At 47.6% G+C, this 20,751-nt stretch overlaps 1 protein-coding gene across 2 annotated transcripts in view; it reads right to left on the bottom strand.

The window, feature by feature from the left end:
• Window positions 1-20,751, bottom strand: part of LOC125946460 (uncharacterized) — a 187,386-nt gene that overhangs the window by 37,847 nt on the left and 128,788 nt on the right. The window contains exons 2-3 of one of the 2 annotated variants that reach the window (XM_049669915.1): window positions 17,709-17,805; window positions 10,399-10,539 (exon numbers count right to left, since the gene is read on the bottom strand). In XM_049669915.1, the coding sequence (XP_049525872.1) occupies window positions 10,399-10,539; window positions 17,709-17,805 (238 nt within the window). The remainder of the gene's footprint in view (window positions 1-10,398; window positions 10,540-17,708; window positions 17,806-20,751) is intronic. The other variant, XM_049669916.1, reaches the window with a different exon arrangement.

Genomic DNA, 20,751 nt, shown 5'->3' with positions numbered 1-20,751 from the left:
AGACAGCAGTCCAGGTCCAGATCCGGGTCAATATCCAGGTCAAGATCCAGGTCCAAGTCCCAATCAAGGAACGGGACAACCGAGGCGCCTCAAGAAGACCAACCAAATAAGGTGAGCTGGGCAAACACGGTCTCCCAGAGCTCCACACAGCATACGCAAAACGATGCACTAGCCGAGGTACAAGCAGAATTGGGCAAACTTAAAAAGCTTTTACATCTTTCGTTAGAAGAAAACAAATTACTTAAGGAAGAGATCACCAAGCTTAGAAACAAGAAGCAGATAGATGACAACAATAAGATGGATACCACACAGATTCAAGAAAGTCAAGAGAAGAGGCCTGTAGCTAACGCTAACCAAGATTCCGCATCCCCTCCCATGAAAAGGAGGGCTACTGCCGAAATAACACAGAAAGAACAAGTAGTAGCCAAGCCGCCACAACCACAGTACATAGACGAAAAGTTTCTTGATGAAAAGTTACAATTGCTTAGTGAGGAGACGGATCGCAAACTAGAAATTCTTAGTAGCTCCATTAGTGAAGGGATAAATGCAAGCATAGAAAGAATGATGGCCAAATACATGGGAAATATTAATGCCAGACTTGCTGTATTAGAAAATGCTACGCATACGGAAGGCATGGGGGGACAAGTCGGTCCCATTAAGACCCAAAAACCGTACTCTAGGCCAACCGCAGCTGACGTAAACAGGGCTACAAAGGATAGCCAATAACGTCACCATGGCTACTAATAACACTTATACAATATGGCAATGGAACTGTCGCGGGTTTCGTAGGAAACGAGGAAACCTGCAACAGTTTGTAGATAATAAAGTTATGGGGCCAGTGCCTGACGCAATCTGCCTGCAAGAAACCGGATGCACTGCCAAATTATCGGGATATAAAACATTCTGTCAAGGAGACCTGGCCAATATGGATGGAAGTAACAACAAGCCTGTGGTTGCGACACTGGTCCGACGCAATCTGCCGGTCATCCGACATGATATAGGCACAGAATACATCGACCACGTTTTCGTTGAAATTATATCGGCAAAAAACAGAAACAAGAACAGTCTCTTCGTACTAAACGTATACAGCAATCCTAAGAAAAAACATAGCTTCGCGAATCTTTTCCGAAAGGCGCTAGATATAGCAAAAAAGCACACTTTAATAATAACAGGAGATTTCAATGCGCGCCACCCCGCCTGGGGCTACAAGTTGGAAACGGTGAAGGGAAGACGTCTATGGCAGGACGTTCAGCGAGAGGGTCTTACTCTGATTACCGACACAGCACATCCCACCAGGCTGGGGAACAGCGTGTGTACGGACACAACGCCAGATTTGACATTTGTAAAAAATGCTAAAGCTGATGCGGGATGGCTAAATCTACAGGAAAACCTAGGAAGTGACCACTACATAGTGGCCACCACACTAGTTGCAGGAACAACCAAGCCCAGAGAAGGCAACCAAATAAGAATCACCGAATGGGATGAATTCAGGAAAATAAGAACGGCTGAACGCGAATCCGAAGAAAACAGCAGCAACCCAAAGGACATTGAAGACATTGAATCCTGGGTTGAACAGCTGCACAAATGTGTCGACCAGGCAACTAAGACCATACCAGAGGAAGCAGAGATAAAGCAAGCCGACGCGAAGCTCCTACACATGTGGGAAGCGAAACAAGGCCTGCAAAGACGATTGAGCAAACAAAAGCTAAATCGTAACCTACGAAGACGCATTGCAAGGCTAAATCAGGACATAGAAAATTACGCGCACCAACTAACCAGACAAAACTGGTACAGCACGTGCGAAGAAATGGATTTACAGATTGGTCTCGCCAAAACATGGAATGTTCTTAGACATCTAATTGATCCAGATAAGAGCAAGACGACGCAAAAGCACAATCTAAGCAAGATAATCCATAATTACCCTGGTACGGACAAGGAGTTAATTAAAGAAATCCAAGACAAATACATAGGATCCAATCCCAAAGAAAATCTAAAGGCATACGCAGGGGCATATAACGAAGCACTCGATCGTCCTTTTACCGTGGCAGAGGTACGAGGGGCTATTCATAATCTCCGCACAAAATCTGCTCCGGGCCTAGACGGAGTTACCAACAAGATGCTTCGTAACCTGGACGATCAGTCTATTGAAGCTCTCACAAAATACATGACCATCTGCTGGGAAAGAGGCAGAATTCCGAAACAGTGGAAAACAGCAAAAATCGTAATGATCCCGAAGCCAGGCAAAAAACTACAGCTTGACAACCTCAGACCAATCTCGCTGACCTCGTGCATTGGGAAATTGATGGAACACGTGGTCCTCGACAGATTAAACAGATACATGGAAAACAGAGAAGCCTTTCCACACACAATGGTGGGCTTCCGCCCGAAATTATCGACGCAAGACATAATGCTGAGAATTAAGCACCAAATAATAGACGGAAACGGCTGCTCCCGGATGGATACCAGGGCCATACTGGGACTAGACCTAACCAAGGCCTTTGACAATGTGAAACATGAAGCAATATTGGAAAACCTAGAAAAATTAGGAGTTGGGCGTAAGACGTACGAATACATCAAAGACTTTCTATCTGACAGAAGAGCAATTTTAACAATAGGAGGAGTGGCGTCGGACGAACTAGAGATGGGAAGCAGAGGTACGCCGCAAGGCTCTGTCCTCTCGCCTTTTCTCTTCAATGTCGCCATGATAGGCCTCCCAGAAATACTTAATAACATTGAAGATCTAAATCATAGCCTATACGCCGATGATATTACGCTATGGATAGCGGGAGGCAGTGATGGTCATATTCAGGACACACTGCAAAAGGCGATTGATGCGGTAGAAGCATACGTTGGGTCGAGAGGTCTGGGATGCTCCCCGCAGAAATCCGAGCTCCTGCTATACCAGCCAACGTCAAGAGGGAAAAAGAAAACCGAAGTCCCCAATATACAGCTCTTCGCAAACCAAGGACAACCCATACCACTGGTTACAAGTATAAAGATCCTCGGTATGCGGATTCAGAACAACGGCTACAATATTGAAACCATCAGACAGTTAGAAAGCAATACATATCAGACAACGCGTCTTATTTCACGCATAGCAAACAAACATCACGGTATGAAAGAAAATAGCTTGATCAGACTAATCCAAACCTTTGTTCTCAGCCGGATCGTCTACGTAGCGCCATTCTTAGACCTTAAAACTGAAGAAAAGAAAAGAATCAACGTCATGATCAGGAAAACCTACAAGCAAGCTCTGGGGATCCCGGTCTCCACTTCGAATGAACGTTTTGAAGCGCTGGGGCTCCATAACACCATAGAAGAATTGATAGAAGCTCACAGAACTGCCCAGATGGAGAGGCTCTCCAAAAGTCGAACTGGAAGACATATTCTGGAATCACTGAACATCAACTATGAACCCAGAACTGACATCAAAACAGATATACCTGCGGACATTAGGAGACACCTATATATACCCCCGTTACCCAAACACATGCATCCTTCGCACAACGAAGAACGAAGAAAAGAAAGAGCCAAAGCATTAGGAAGCAGGTTTGGTAATTCTAAAAATGTGCTCTATGTAGACGCAGCCGACTACGAACATCAAGATGCCATGGCAGTGGCAGTAGTCAATAATCGAGGACATGCAATTGCGTCAGCCACAATCCTAACCACAACGCCAGAGGTAGGCGAAGAGGTCGCCATTGCACTAGCAATGACATCTTCTCCCAAATATAAAATTGTAATAAGTGATTCCAAGACCGCCATATTAAATTACGCTAAAGGACGCATCTCGCCAAAGGCGCAAAAAATCCTCCAGGCTGGTTTCCACGGAGACCGAGCAAGGGGAATACAAATCATCTGGGCACCAGCCCACTCTGGCCTGCCAGGCAACGTGAATGCGCATGACGCGGCTCGAGGTTTCGCAGACCGAGACGACGTCACCAACACCAACACGGACGCATTCGCAATCCGCCGGTCGGGCAGAGATAGGCTGGTTTCCTTTAGGGAAATCATTGATCATTACAGACTAGCCAGGGCTAGATATCCGGCAGCACATTGTTCATTAAACAAGTGGCAATCAGTGGCTTGGCGGCTAATACAAACAAACACTTTTCCCAACCCCATTGCCTTCAGTCACTATCACCCAGATGTATACACAGACATATGCAAGCATTGTAACAACCGAGCAGATCTTCAACACATAATCTGGGCATGCCCAAAGAAACAATATAACAATAACTGTTCAAAACCACAACAACCCAGTTTAATAATAAGAAATAAGGAGCAATGGGAGGCCGTGTTGCTCAGCTCGGACCCAGATGTTCAAGCGAGAGTAGTCCAAATGGCTGAAGACGCCGCCGCGGCTCAGGGGCTGCCGGCCGCCGTCTAAAGGGGGGACGGGGGAGGCTTCTAGTCATTACCCCCTCCTCTAACCACATTTTGGACAAAATAAAGTTATTTCTCTCTCTCTCTCTGGAGTGGAGATTCCCTATGCGCGCCCATGCGACCGGCTGAAGCCTGGGAAAGCGATTGGCGGCCATCTTGCTTCGGACAAGAGCGAGCGCTGCTTGCACGCTGGTAGCGTAACCAGTGCGCTTTCGTGGTGGCGTTTTATGATGAAAGTGGGAGAATTACTATGATTTATTTAGCGCAGATGTTTTTTAATGCGACAGCCTTTTATGCATACCTCATGGGGGAGTGTCCGTCTCAAGGCCGTTTCAAAACAGTGTTGTTGACACGAAATGATCCTCTTAGGATAAGAGGCGATAGCGCGCGCAAAACCACTATTAAGTATGCAATATTAATTCAGCTTGTGAACTGAAGTAACAATGAATATCGAGAGGTGAATGACGTGTATTAAGACTGTAATAATGTTGAATTAGGAGTAAATAATGATGGATTAAAGGGGTTTAGCTGGGTGCTAGGAGTTTAACGAACACCGCGTGTTCTTCCCATCATTACCTTTCGTTAAATTCTGCACGGGCCCGGGCAGGCCCGAAAGCCCGGGCCCGGCCCGGCCCGCGGGCCGGGCCGGGCCGTCCGAAGCGTTTTTTTGGCGGGCTCGGGCCGGGCCCGGGCTTAAAGCCACGGGCCTGGGCCGGGCTCGGGCTTGAGGCCGCGGGCCCGGGCCGGAACCGGGCTTGAAGCCACGGGCCCGGGCCAGACTCGGGCCCGCTCATTAAATGATTTAAGTAGGCCTTCGAGCAACTGTTATGCATTGCATGGTTCAATGCATTCTGTGCCAAGCTGAAGTCACACGTGAAAAATGACTGTCATCATCATCATCAGCCTATATTTATGACCACTGCAGGACGAAGGCCTCTCCCAGAGATCTCCAATTACCCCTGTCTTGCGCTAGCTGCTTCCAACTTCCTCCTGCAGATTTGGTAACTTTATCACCCCACCTAGTCTTCTGCCGTCCTAGACTGCGCTTCCCTTCTCTTCGTATCCATTCTGTAGCTCTAATGGTCCATCGGTTATCCATCCTACGTATTACATGGCCTGCCCAGCTTCATTTTTTCCGCTTAATGTCAACTAGAATATCGGTTATCCCCGTTCTCTGATCCACACCGCTGTCTTGACAGTATATCTTATCGGATGACTGTATATCTTATCGAAGAAAATAGTAAAACAGATGATGTTCTCATTTTAACAGCCGAGCTTTTTCAGCCGGGCGCAATGTGTCTGCTGAATCCAAAAAAAGTGTGCCGATCCTGGTAGCAGTGTAGAAAGGGTCCAAGCGCAATGGCACATACACCTGTGAACTAGCGAAGCTGAGCCTGGATAAGTCTAGCTAAGAATGGTGGGGACTACTTAAACTTAGTCAGTCATCGATGGGCAATTGATAGCCAATCAATAGCTAGTCGATAATTGATCAATAACCAATAAATTCCGGAAGCTTTTGTAGGTGACTTGGTAGTGCTTAGCCTAGCCCAAATACGTGGTGGCCAATATCTTGAGATAGAAAATCGAAAGCCAGTAAATAGCTAATCGATAATCAATCAATTATAAATAAATTACGGGGAATGCTGGGGATGACTTGGTAGTGCTTAGCCTAGCCCAAAAGCCAGGACTTGCTAGGTGCCCATCAGGTCCGCTGTCTCTTTAGCATTGCGCAGGCAGTGCTACGCTATTTTTATTTTCCACAAAAACAAACATTGTTTCCGCGTAAGGAAAAATAAATTATACAAAGAACCACTCCTTAAACCATTTCCATGTTACCGCTTTTGCGATTGCACTATTACCAGTGTCGATACTATTGCATTATTTTAGCGCTAAGGCCAGTTACTTTTGTGCTTCAATGCATAAAACAGCTTTTTCCTCAAAAAGTTAACTGGAACGCCCATTCATTTCGTCGGACACTTTGAAATTTAATATGTCGAAACTGGTTCAGTCCTGAGAATTCATTCCAAGTGGATACGCCTTGCGAACTCAGCGGCTATAATTCGTAGATTGAAAGATGTGCCGTAAAATGAATAATTAAAAAGTTAATTAGCGTAATTATGTTAAATATTAAATTACGCGATTTGACCATCCATTAGGCCAGCCGCGTCGGAATTAGCTTGGAACTACATAAAACAATTATCCTCCTTAGAGCGTCGTCGCATTATAGCGAACACAAGAAATCCTGAGAACTCTCTATAAGCATCAGTCATTAATACATAACCTACCATTCCCTTTGAACAAATACAAAAATGTCGATCATTTCAGTAAGAAAGAACTCAGCCCATACGTTGGTAGCTTGTAATATATCTGATGTGATTATTATTCTGCCTTCGTGTATGGCTCTGAGTATATAATGTACATCTTGTTTCGTTTTATTAGCAAATGTTAATCTTGTAAAATTCAGTCTCATGCTATGTTGTATAGCTGGTGTTGCCTTGTTTTGTATAGCTAGTATTGCTATTGTATATTTTATATAGGCTGCTGATGATGATGATTGCTATTGTAGTGTGGTTTAAAATGCATTCTGTTAAAACTTTTCCCAATTCTCTTAACTCGCCGTGACGGAAATATTCTGTTTTTCCGTTCATAACTATTTCGTCCGTAAGGAATTCCAGCGACAGCTGGAAATATATGTGAATTATTGTGCATGTGCGCACACTGTTTGCTGACGTACTATTGCCTTGCCTGGTGTTTTGGGTCACGTCAAGTTACGTATGTAGCTTTTATTCCAAAATGACCGTCAAGCATGTAAATTGGAGAATAAATTGATTTGATTTGATTGATTTCGTCGGACACTTTGAAAATTATTATCTCGAAACTGGTTCAGTCCTGAGAATTCGTTCCAAGTGGATACGCCTGCGAACTCAGCGGCTATAATTCGTAGATTGAAAGATGTGCCGTAAAATAATTAATGAAAAAGTTAATTAGCATTATGTTAATTCTTCAATTAGGCGTTCTGTTTTCTCCTGGAAGTAATGACCGCCTCATCGAGTAGTTTAGATTAAGGATTATTATATAATTGTGCAATCTGCAACAGGCAATTTTTAAAATTTGGTTCAGCTAAAATGAAACACCCTGTATATTTGCATACTAAATGACATCATAGAACCATATCGTACAAATCAAGCTAAGTGCATGGGCACCAGCGGAAAAATAGCAGCACAGGCAATGGGCCGGATTACTGTCGTTGCTGTGGGAGAAACAAATATTTCGGCTTTTTATTGCTTATATACTGCAGCTGATTAAACCTCGAGAACGTGAGGCTGAAAGATACGGTACAATCTGTAAGTAAAAAAAAAAAAAGATTTTTTTCTCTTACAGGCCGGGCCTGGTCATGCACACGCGGGCCCTAGCTAAGCTTAGTAATGAACGCCCGGGCCCGGGCCGGGCCCGGGCTCAATAGCACGGGCCCGGGTGGGGCCCGGCCTTGGAACCACGGGCCCGGGCCGGGCCCGGGCTGGTCTCGGTCATGTACGCCCGGGCCCGGGCCGGGCTCGGGCTGTGTATTACGGGCCCGGGCTGGGCTCGGGCCTTGTAAAGCGGGCCTGGGCCGGGCTCGGGCCGAAAAATCCGGCCCGTGCAGTGCTGTAGCCTAGGTTGCCTCGATGACCTCCTCGCTAACCGCTCCCCTTCCACTGGGAAGTCGCGTTTGCTCTCCGCCGTGCGTTCGCTCCCCGTGAAAGCGCGCGTCCCTCGCCTTCGCGCGCTTTCACTCGCACATACAGCATACGGCCAATGAGTTTTTCTTTTTTTCTATTGCCGGACGCGGCCATCGAAGAGTGACTGCCTTTAAAGGGCCCCTAAACCATCTCAGATATTTTTTGAACATTTCAAGTAAACACGCGCATCGAGTTCAGAATGCCGCCACGATCAACGATGTCAAACGCTGCAGCGCTACGTGCCGTGGGCACGCCACAATAACAACAAACAAACAAACAAACAATGCCGTCCTCTTCTCCTGGCCTTTCCGGTATCCCCAGCGGACGTCACGATGTCAGCAGGGGGAATCTGGTGATGTCAGCGTCGGGGACGATGCCCATTAGTCGAACAAGAACCTACGACTTCCGGTTTGTCTGCTAGCAGGTACGCGCGCTCCCTACTCTTCCTTGCCGTGTTGCTCGCTTGTGCGCCCTTGCGAATCGGTAATTACAGCCCGCAACGCAAGTGCCAAATCGCTCGTGTTCCAACACAGTCGTGCTTAGCGGTCTGATTAGCTGCGCGAACAGAGTGCGACAGTGTTGGCCTTTCTAGACGAGCGCGCAACACAGGGTCTATAGCGGCACGGATTTGTGCGGTAGCCTCACCGCCACCACCGCCGATCGCTCGACGGCGCCGATATCGTCGCTATGCCTTTTTCAGCTCATTTCAAATCTAAAGCAGACGGCGCTTCGGAATGCATTACCGACGCTCACAAGCCGCAATATTACCGTTGTTATCACTCTTCGCAATAATTGTACACGAAGAAGAAAACACGCTTATATTAGCGGCGCTGTCGGCTGCGATGCGAGCACAGCCGAGCCGGTCGTCTCCCGTCGGTAGCCGTGCACGGCAGCTGAGCTCGACAAGTATCGGAGCTCTCGAGTTCATGTTTAACGTTTGACAGTGGATATCGTTCTTCATAAAATGTGCAATTTACGCATCACTTTATCTACGGAAAATTATTTTGCTTGGAACAGAAGCTGCAGCCGATGTTTTCGTCGCCGGTGGCGGAGTCGCAAAGCTTCGCAGTCGTCGACTGGCCCGTTGATCGTGCTGCGGGCGGTGCGCGCGTCGGCCGAACTACCGTTTACTTTGGACACCTCTCGCGCGCCAGACGTTCTAGGGCACGGGAGGCCGGTTCGCCGTCGGTATATTTGCCGCTAGCGTGGACGTGCCTGAACCGGAAGTGAGAGGTGTTTTGAGAAGCGCGTTGGCGTTGATGTACGTCACGTGACATTTGGAGCAGCACTCAGCGAGGAGGAGAGACCAGCCGACGAGGAGAGTAGCGAAGGAAAGAGCGAAACGGAGCGAGGGCCGTTTTTCGATCATCAAACGCGTGTAACTCCGCTATTATGGCACCATTTCGAAAAATTCTCGCGGCTACGTGTTCGTTGTAGACTCGTGCACAGCTGCAACACCACAGCTACATTTCGACCTCTGGGTGGTTTAGGGGCCCTTTAACAGCTTCGCTGTAAAAGTGCGTCGCCGTATAGCTCACTGACTGCAATAGCTGATGTACCAGTTCATTTTATACCAAATCAAATACTTTGCAGAAATTATATTGAAGCTAAACATTCTTTGACAACCCTCACAATGGCTGCTGGCTGAGTGCTGCTGTCTTGCTGAATAGCTCATACTTAAATAAAATGGAATTTCGTGCCTCGATCGAACCTCGGTCCCCCAGCACAGCAGTCCGATGCCATTGGGCCACAATTAAATAAATTGGCCACAATCGAACGTCTACTACTATCTTGTCCACGCCACTTAGCTTGTGGCCAACTTTACTTCTTCCGGTGTGTCGCCGGTTCAGACATGAGCGAGTAGTAGGGGATGGCTGAGTGACGATGGAGTAGATCAAGTGAAGGGACGTACAAATAAAGCCCCAGCGTTCTTAAATGTGCTTGGCGGTTTTTTGAGATGATCGCGCGCGTGTGTCACATTGCGTAGCACGGGTGTGTCGCATGCAAGGGTGCCAGTTTACGCCAAAAGGAACAGGATTGAAATGGGCACACTTATAACATTTGATTAACCGCCTCACAATAACTTCGCCTAACATAGGTTATAAGGTGGGCGTTACATCTGCATAAATTTAATTCATGTAATATAGATAGCATCGAGAGTTACGGTTATTTATTTCGCATGCAGACATCATCATTTTGTTTTCTGCTACTATTGTGTAATTTCGGTTTGTAACAGTTGACGTGCTCCTCCTTTCACGACAAAGGTGGCGCGTCACCGCGCTAACGGACTCACCAGGTGGCGCCATCTTGCCGGGCCCTTCGGGCTCCTGCTTGGAGGTGCCCTGTTGGCCAGTTCCGGCGGTACGTGGCGTGAAGGCGGGCCTGGCGGTGATCAGCCTTCCGGTTACAGCCGGAGCTTCGTTGCGGTCATCGACTGTGCGTGCACGTGTGCAAAGAAAGCGTTGGACGCACACATTCTACTTAGCTATGTATGATCAACATAAAGGGCACACATTGGTCATTACAAGTTACGTCGCACCGTCTACCCAGATGCAGGCTAGAAGTGTTTTAGATGCGAGAGCATCTTATGCTCGGGGCAGTGTCCGTTCTGCGGCGTCCGCACCCATACTGCGCATGCGCAACTCTCCCTCATTCTCCTCTCCTACGCAGGTGTGCGCTCTCCTCCCCTCTCCCCCTCTCCGCTACAGGTGCGGCGCAGCAAATCATTGCATATAACTGTCTCTCTCTCTCTCTCCATCTCTCTCTCTCCCACTCTCTCTAAGGGTACGCCGGTAGGCGGCGCAAGTGTCGTGGCGTAGTATAAAGCGCGTGTTCGCTGTGCTTCCGTCATTCTCTCCCTGTGCAATTATGTGCGAAACGTCATGAACAACGTCAACGTCTGCGCTAGTTGCAGCGGCAGCGCCACCGCCGCGGAGCAGAGGAAGGCTCGGGAAGCCGAACGTAAACGTCAGCGTCGGCAAGCGGACCCCGAACTTCGTACCAGGGAAGCCGAACGTAAACATCAACGTCGGCAGGAAACTTCTACGGAAGCAACACGGACTCGGCACGCCGAAGTGGAACGACAGCGTTATCAAGCCGACCCCGAACTCCGGGCTCGGAAAGTCGAAGCAACGGCAGCGTCGAGCGGCAGCTCCCGATCCCGAAGCGACGAGGCAACGCGAGTCTGCGCCCAGAGCAACAACACGTTCGAGGCCATGACAACGCCCGGGCTTCGACGGTGCTGACGCACGGTGCTCACCCCCCGCGATGCTTTCGCATCCCACTATGGTTGCCCGTAGGGTGAAATGATGTGATTTTATTTATTTATTTATTTATTTATTTATTTATTTATTTATTTATTTATTTATTTATTTATTTATTTATTTATTTATTTATTTATTTATTTATTTATTTATTTATTTATTTATTTATTTATTGTGGCTGCACCAGGGACATACATCGCGCTGCTCACGCTGATGTTATGTTGGCCGCGAGTGTAACACGCATCGTCTCGTGACTCAATTAACATAAGAAAATTGAGGCCCACGAGTATTGAAACGCGCGCGATCCTTCTGGTCGGTAAGGCAATCTCTTTAAAAACTTGGAAAGGCCAGCAAGAAAGCCCACTTCACAAATAATAATAATAATAATACTTTATTGCCATCTTGAGTTTGTACGTTGAAATATCGGGTCTGTCAAAGCCACAGAGGCTCGCGCGACTGGACCCCCCAACATCGGCAACGGAAAAATTGTAAGAGACATTAAACAGGACTGAAGTCAGTCGTCACTACTTAGTGAATGAGATAAAAACAGAAAACTACATGATAATATTCACAGAGAAATGAGGTCAACATCATCAGCCTATATTTATGTCTACTGCAGGATGAAGGCTTCTCCCTGCAATCTCCAATTACCCCTGTCTTGCGCTTGCTGATTCCAACTTGCGCCTCCAAATTTCCTGACTTCATCATCCCACCAAGTTTTCTGCCGTCCTCGACTGCGCTTCCCTTCTCTTGGTATCCATTCGCAACTCTATTGATCCACCGGTTATCCATCCTACGCATTACGTGGCCTGCCCAGCTCCATTTCTTTCTCCTAATGTCAGCTAGAATATCGGCTATCCCCGTTTGCTCTCTGATCCAAACCGCTCTCTTCCTGTCTCGTAACGTTAGGCCTCGCATTTTTCGTTCCATCGCTCTTTGCGCGGTCCTTAACTTGTTCTCGAGCTTCTTTGTTAACCTCCAAGTTTCTGCCCCATATGTTAGCACCGGTAGAATGCAATGATCAACGATAGTGGTAAGCTCCTAGTCAGAATGTGGCAAGGCCTGCTGTATGTATACTCCAACCAAATTTTATTCTTTTGTAACAGTCTACAAAGAAAAAGACAGCATTACACGAGTCAAATATGATTTAAGATATTCCATAGAGTGCGCTTTCAGGTTGCAGTGAGTATATCGTCTGGGAGTTCACTAAAAATTTGGGGGACATAAACACACCTTCTAGCTTTGCCTTATCTTGTATCGCAAAGGGGCACAATAAAACGAGGAACTTTTCGGAGTGATCGAGGCAAAGTGTACGCATGTCTGAAATCGAAGTTCCAAAAGTGGCGCGAGACAAGTGTTTGCACAAACAGTGAATTAAAGGAAGGCAAGCAATACTAATAATAGTGATGATGATGATAATAATAATAATATTAATAATAATGCGAAGAAGGGGAACCAGTTGTATTTTCGTCGGTCAATGTTTTATTATTTACCGATTATCTCCAATGCAGCAAACAACGTTAGAATAAGGAAGAAGACTGAATAATCCGTTGGTGCTCATTCACACTCATGCCCTATACTAACACCCTTCGTCATTCACTCACCCCTCTGAAATAAGTGAGTGTGCTATGCCGACCTATATGAGAAGATCACAGTGGTGAAAAACACAAATAGCGATTTGCCCAGCTCTTTCTTTTTTTTTTTTACTTTCTTTTTCAAGCATTGAGCAATTACCATGAAGTCCGGGAACAAGATAATTTCTAGTGGGGCGAAGAGTTCATAAGAAGCTGTATATAGTTGTAAAAATCTTATAAAAAGGTTATTAGATTATTTATCTGAGACCATTCGAAATCCTTTTTTTTTTCCTGTCGTGCTTGTGCGTTTGAGTATTCTGTATCGTTTTTCAGGGATATGTTCTTTCAAACAGTGACTTCCGCAATTGGGAATGCGAGAACATAACACCCTTCGACGCGATGGGGATGCATTGTTGATGAACAGGGAGGACAATCACAACCAGAGTTGCGTAGTGGCAACTCCGGAGTTGGAGTGATTCCGGAATCATTCCACATTTTTCAAGCGCCTGGAACGTAATGGGAACGGAATGATGACGCCAGTCGGGCAGATTGAATGGGGATGAAATGACAGCCCGAGATTCCGGAATGGCCTTGGAATGGGCACATTAGTACCGGAGCGCTAATGATGTTAAACGAGACCACAATGGCGTAAGATTTGCAAAATACAATAAACTAGACTTAGTCCAGTTTATTACGTTTCTCAATTTTCCCTCAATAGCGGTTCTTTCAGTGTCTAGCGTTATGTGGATGTACCTCTGCACCGGTACCGGCAATTATAAACAACATAATATTCTACACTTCTGAAGTCCCCAAAACATTTGTGCTTTACAAGGTTGAAGTGCATTTAAAGACAGCGACTTCTAGTTGTGAAGACAGATTCGATTTAGCAACAGCACGCTTTAGCTGTGACACAAAGGTTGGAGGCCCAAAATCACGTTCCGGAGGCTTGCAGCCTGCTCGAGTCCAAAATGATTTGGAACGTGCATTTTTTTTTTCTGTCTTTTTTTTTTCATGCTGCCGAGTATATGCAGAAGGAGCGGTAACGGGTGGTCAGAGAGGCGTACTGGAAACAGTGGTGCCCGTTAGTATGCCAGTAAATGTGAGGGAGAGGCCTTCATCCTGCAGCGGACATAAAAATAGGCTGATGATAATGGTGATGAAATGTGGAACAAAAAAATATATCGTGCTAAACATATCAATGCGTTTCGCTTTCATGTTATAGCCATCAAAGTGACAGAATAACGTAGCTGTATGCATGACATGCACAACGGTGTATGAATACGTTGTACTTTGCTTTACTCGAATAAAGGTAGCTTCAGAAAAATTACAGATTTTAGGAAGTGGTGGACTTTACTTAAAGGCAAAACTTTTATCGCAGAGTGCGATGTGGTCGTGAACCGCCTAACACGTGTGCAGCTGAAGTGCAGCTAACTTCAGCGGTCACGAGCGGGCACCTGCAGGCTAGCATTTGCAATTTCAGCGCACCATGTCTGTAATTGGCGCCACGTTTGGCTATGGGGAAAAAAAAAACAACGCTGATTCTAATTGAAGAAAACCTGCGAAAACATGACAAAGGGAAATTTTCCTTATGAAAGCCCCAATCATTACATGCCATTTTTCTTCCTTTTCGTTATGGTTTTGAAGACTAGGTTTTGACTGGGCCTTCGTTCTGTCTCTTTGGTGCTTCTTTTTTTTTTCTTTTTTTTAGATGTAGCGACTACAGGGAGGGGCTTCGGAAAAAGGGACCGCATCACCGGCTGTCACCACAAATTGACACATTTCGGAGATATTTTGATCTCGAAAACTGAATATATTTTGCAACCATGTACGTCGTATATTTGCGACTTCTAATCCGTACTGCTAAGATATCTTTGTGGATGCTAGTAAACGAGCACGACAATAAAGATTCCAGGTAGACTTAAAGCACTTTGTAGACAAGTAATGTACTCCGTATATGTGTTGGGTAAATAAAGTTCCTAACGCATATATAGGGGTACCCTATTGACCACGCATGTGCTCTACCGAGAACACGCGTATGCTCCACCATCCAAGCGTTCGCGCAATGCTTCTTCTCCGGGTAAACACTAAAGTTTGCAGCGTACATAAGCACATTTATTTCTGCCGAAACCAAAATTGACAAAATACTTCTTTTAAAAAATGCAGATATGCGAGATTATGCATGATAACGAAACGCATAACTGAAAAGCCAAAAGCGTGCTTGTTCATGTGTGAAAAAGAAAAATAGTACGTAAAATTGTTTGTAACATTGTTAAGACTTCAACATTACGTTTTAATTAGTAGACATGCTGTAGTAACAAATTTAGAGAAACCTTTTCATTTACTGCAATTAGAAGAGTCACAGTGGAATGGATCAAATCGGCCACTCCAGCAGTGAGAGTGGACCAACTCTCACCATTCCGAGGAGTTAAATAGAGCGGAATCACGGAGGATCTCCCGTCTCCGGAATGGAGTGGGAACCGAATGGAGGGCCCCACTCCGCAACCCTGATCGCAACACGTGCATGTTCCGTTGTCGTCTTCACCATCGCGGTTCATCAACAGCAGCGTGTTCCTAAATGAGAGGAAAGGATAAAGCATAGTGCTCTCTCTCTCTCCGCTACATCTCTTTACAAAACTGCCGCATCGACAACGGTGTTTCAGGAACCCTTAGCAGAAGGACCCACATCTTAGTTACTATTTTCTTTCTTTTTTTCTTTTTTTAACAGCGGAGCTGTTTAAGCTCTTAGGTTAGGCCGCGTAATGCGAACAAAAAATGTCACAGTTTCGCCGTGAGGGCGAAGCAATGAATGCGATAGCAACACAGCAATGTCATACGAAGTAAGGTGAGCGGCTTTGGTAGCAATATGAATTGTAGTAAACATGAGCTGATTAAGTAAGCAGGTGTGCTGCGGCGTAAGTAGACCGACATGAAGAGAGACTCGATGACCACGAGAAGGCGCGTGTGAAACGGTGGTGTTGATGAGAAGCGCTTCCCGTGGGCAGCGCGTGCGAAGGGACACACCTGTAGCGCTGCACTGCCGATCCGGGCAGCATTACATGTGCAGAGTGCGTTGGAAAATGTGGCCCGACTATCACTAACTGAATGAACAAGCGTGGTGTGAGCGCGCACAAACAAACATGAATAGATCACACTGAATGACTGCAGACAACGACTGTCAAAACGCTGGTAGCAAGCCCATACGCTGCAGCGGGCGAAGGTACGTGCGGTCTATCGCTTCAACAGAAACTGAGCGGCGAATGCACAGTGCAGAAAGGTCAGAGCCGCGTGGAGATAAGAGACGGTGCGACGAGCGACGAGCGCGGTTGTTGGCAGAGTAGAAATGCGCCCCCCCCCCCCCCCCCCCCGCTCCCTACGGCGCTGGCTTCCCGCTTCCTTGCTTGCGCGTGGGAGAGATAAGAGACGGTGCGGTCGAGCGACGAGCGCGGTTGTTGGCAAAGTGGAAGTGCCCCCCACCCGCTCGCTCCGGCGCTGGCTTCCCGCTTCGTTGCTTGCGCGTGGGAGATTGAGTGCGTTCGCTCTCCGTGATAGCGCGCGTCCCCGCACGCTTCCGCTCGGGCATACGGCGCGCGGTGAAGATTTTATCTATACGGAACCTCACGGCGACGGCGACGACGACGGCGACGGCAGAAATCCGGTTGAAGTGTCCATATAATTTCTATCGCAATAAAATTGTGGGCCGATCCTGGAGGTAGTGCAGAAAGGGTCAAAGCGCAATGGCACATACCCCTGTGAACTAACGAACTGTTTAAGCTCGAGGATGGTCCGTCGAGTGCACGCCGCAAAACCTCCGCCTGGCGATGACGTCACCATGCGTCGCCTAGCAACGCTTCACCCCAGCTACGCCGACCGCGCCGAGCCTCGCCACAGCTGCGTGAGCCGTGACGTCATCGCGCCGACCCATGGGATATATGCTTCAGCTCCGCGTCGCCGCCACGGCGACACCAAAGCCCCGCCGTCTCCGCGCTGAGCACATCGCCGCGAAGATAAGGCGGCCGAAGAGCGTCACTCCCGAAGCCGAGGAAGCGTGGCGCGAAAGCCGCCGCGCGTTACTCGAGAGCGAGTGAGACGACTTCGGTCCGATGCCGAGTATCGCGCCGCCGAAGCGGTGGCGAAACGTCGGTGATTAGCTGAAGGTCTGGGGTTACGAGCCCGCGAAACCGAGCAAAAGCTTTTCTGCGTCCAGAAGCCTCCAGATACTTTAATGAACGAGTGTTCGTTGCTCCTTGGGCTGTCGATGATTCCGGGGTGATCTTGCGCAAAACATGGCCGAGTCTCGAAGCATAACCTCGCAAAAACTTGACCGAACCGAGATAAAGCTGGGTGCGGTCGCCAGCTTCGCTGTTTGCCCAGTCTCCGCACCACTGGTGTGAAGCTGCCCCTAATTTGTTTGTACATAGACGCTGAAAATTTCAGAGCTGCTGCCACATTGTAGACAGAAGACCTCCGGCGAGTCTTCTCGCGAAGTAATATCTGGTGCGGTGCCTCGCTGTAATGAACGACATTCGATTGCATTACGTCGATCGTTTCTGTAGCTCTCTCTCTCTCTCTCTCTCTCAATTTTTCTTATTATTAAGTGCATTCGACAATGGAGTGGCGTGAGAATAACGGCGAGTAAATGTGCCACCGGCCAACAAGCTGATTTCGCAACGTCCTCTACGTCTCCGCCTTTTTGGCCAATCTGCGCGCTCTGTGTGATGAGATATTGCCGATAGCTACGCGTAAACAAATGCTTTGCGGATACGCACCTTTGATTTCTCTGTCTGCAGGTTGCTCATCGCGTGGACCTCGCTCCGCCGGCGTCGAAATCCGTCTCACGGCAGGAGCCTCGCCGTCCTTGCCGGTCTGGCACATCCATTGCGAGAGTGCGTGGAAAAATGTTGCTCAAGGAAGAGTCTTAATTACCATTAAGATGGTTTCACGCGTTGTTCTTGCACCAACGTGATCGCTCGAAAGTAGCCAATAATTAGATCGGGACCTTATGAGCAGGGAAAGAGCACATTAACTGGTGCTGGCTTCATATGTTGCACTGCGGAACGTCAGCGGCGTTAACTTGAAACTAAATTCCTAAGTGTGAATCCGAGCTAGTTGATTAAGCATCCCATTTATAGCAGACAGCCCTAAAGGAGGACAACAGCGCAGAGCTACGCACGCAGTACTCAGTGTGCGTGTATGATCATCACGTCCTCTACTGCTGCTCCCTGTAAATGGGAAAATATGTCCCTTTAGATAAAACTAGGCTCGTCCGTCCATCTATAATATGATGTAGTTTAGCGGTCCGATCCCCATGTCCGGGATGTGCTGCTTAAAGTTCTTAACGACTTGAGGTCTATGCAGAGCGTACAGCGGCCACAAGAACTTCCGTTAAAGATGCAGCATGCAAAAACGACAACGAACGGAACTTTGCGTCCTTATTCACGACGCAGTTGGTATACGCTAGAGCGCTCCGTTGTAGAAGGCACCGTCACATCGAACCACCCAGCATTAGCCGATGGCTAGCAGTCCAGAACGCAAAGCTTCGCGAGCTTGGCCCATGTATTTCATCAATATTCGTGTGCCCAGTCTGCGGTCGACGTTGCCAAACATTGCGCAAGTTGCAGACATTGCAGAATGCGCCCCTGAATCAGCGCTCCAAGAGTGGTTATTTTTACTTGATTCTGCTGTTACAAAAGCGTTGCGAGTTGGTATATAGGTATGTGGCCAACTCGTCTCTCTGCCTTCATGTTTATGCGGCCACGTAGACCATCGGCCTACAGTGTCAAGCTGTCGAATATCCCACTGAAAGGTCTCTCGGCGTTCTTAGCCAACGGCGTTCGCGACGGCAATCTCGTTGTGTCACCTTTGCCACACCGATTGCTAAAAACATCGGCTACGTGCCTTCGAGACAGAGTGTACCTTTTTCTGGTCCTTGAGCACGCGGTCTCTCTTGGAGGCATGCCTCTTGCCGTGCACATTCCTGTGGTGGCCGGTCTTCGGCGAGTGGGAGCGGCTGTGCTTGGCGGGCGTGGTCGCCGACTGCGCGGCCTCCTGGGGAGGCGGCGTCTTGTTTTCTACGGGCATCCTCCGCGCTCGCAACAACGTTGCAGCGTTGCCCTTGGCGAACGGTTTAACGATCGATGCTGCTCTAACGGCGCAGCTTCTTCTTCATTCTTCTCGAAAGCATGCTCGCATGAGCTTTGGGGCCACCGCACTGGGTTGTAGCCACAGGGACGTTTGTGAAGCCTTCTGCAACTTTCTGCACGATACAAAAAGAATTGCATGCTAAAATTGTTCTTTTCACTTCTTATGCTCACATAATTTTTACTGTAATATTCAGATATTTAATCATTCACATTTGTAACAGTAGACATTTTAAATCACATTTACAAGATGCTTATTTCATTTCACCTTAGCTTGCTCCCCCCCCCCCCCCCCAAAAAAAAAAGAATAATAAAATAAAAAAAAAACATTGATAACTGTAGCTTGACCGCCCGATCCATGGCCTATCCTCCGAGTGGGTTGCGCCATTTCACTAAGGAACAAGAACAAGGTTGGCTGGTTGGTTGGTATCTGGCGTTATGGATCAAGCCACTACGTAGGATAGGCCACGAATCGGGCGGTTGCAGGAGAAAAGAAAGACAAGAAAACCGAAAAGGAATTTTGTAAATAAACAGAAGATAACAAAGTGATAATCGTATTCATTAATGAATGATCATGTTAAAGGAGATTCATTTTTTTAGGGCACAAACCTGGTTGCTCCCGATTAGTATTATTTATTTTCCAGCAGCTTACTTTGGGGCATATACGACTATTTCAATGAAAGCGTGAAGGCACTCTTTACATAGAAAATCCACTATAGTGGCTTAGAGAAATCGTCCATGAGCCTATACGTATAACTTGTCTGTCTGAAAAATTCGTGGCACGGTAGCTCTGAGAATTTTCTCTCGAGTACATCCCTCGTTCATGGGCAGAGCCACGACAGGTGGTGATCACCCGTTGCAGATGCTGGAGTAGAACAACCCCAACTTTGAACAACTAACGCGTCTTCAGGTGCAGAGCCCCAGGCTTAGGTGACGGAATCTGTCTATAAGGGTCACCCTGGCCCGAAGTCTCCAGATAGGTACTTTTTCCGCCCAGAGAAGATTACAGGGAAAAGAGCAGACACAAGGTAGTGTCTAAATTGAGTGTTGGAGGTGGGCGTAATGTCTTGTAAAGGTACGCCTCGTCCGCTATGGAAGGCCAGGAGATTCCCGGCGCCCGAATACGAGTGTCGCGGACAACCTGATCGGCCAGTTCATTACCGGCAATCCCTGCGTGACCTGGAACCCGCACCACCGTAACCGAGGCAGGAAAAAGTTGTTAAAGGGCAGAGGAACGGTCGCTGCACATATCTTGGGAAAGGCGGCACGCGCAAAATACCCGAATAACCTCCAATAAATTGAACAAATGCGGTACCGGGGAGCAGAGGGAACAGAGGCGAGTTGCTGAATCGCATGCACTTGGCCAGCAATCTCGAGAGCGAGCAGAGAAGTTGGGTTGCGACCAGCGCTGTAAGTAATGAGAATGTTGTCGCGGTTGGTGACACAAGGCTCCGAAAGCGTGTGAAAGAAAAGCGTCTACGCGTCAGGAGACGCAGGTATAGGGAGCGGGGCGCAGCGAAGATTTTCGGGAATGAGCTTATTGGCTGTAATGCAGTGATTTGGGCTTGTTGGTGAAAAAAAAGCAACTTTTTATTGCGATAACAATTATAGCGACACTCCTGGCGCATTTCCGCCATCGACGTCGGCGTCGCCGTGATGTTCCGTATTGGCC

The sequence above is a fragment of the Dermacentor silvarum genome, chromosome 6 (genome assembly GCF_013339745.2).
Source record: "Dermacentor silvarum isolate Dsil-2018 chromosome 6, BIME_Dsil_1.4, whole genome shotgun sequence".
NCBI lineage: Eukaryota > Metazoa > Arthropoda > Arachnida > Ixodida > Ixodidae > Dermacentor > Dermacentor silvarum.
Note: the sequence above shows the minus strand (reverse complement) of the source record. Positions and strands in the feature narration are given on the sequence as shown.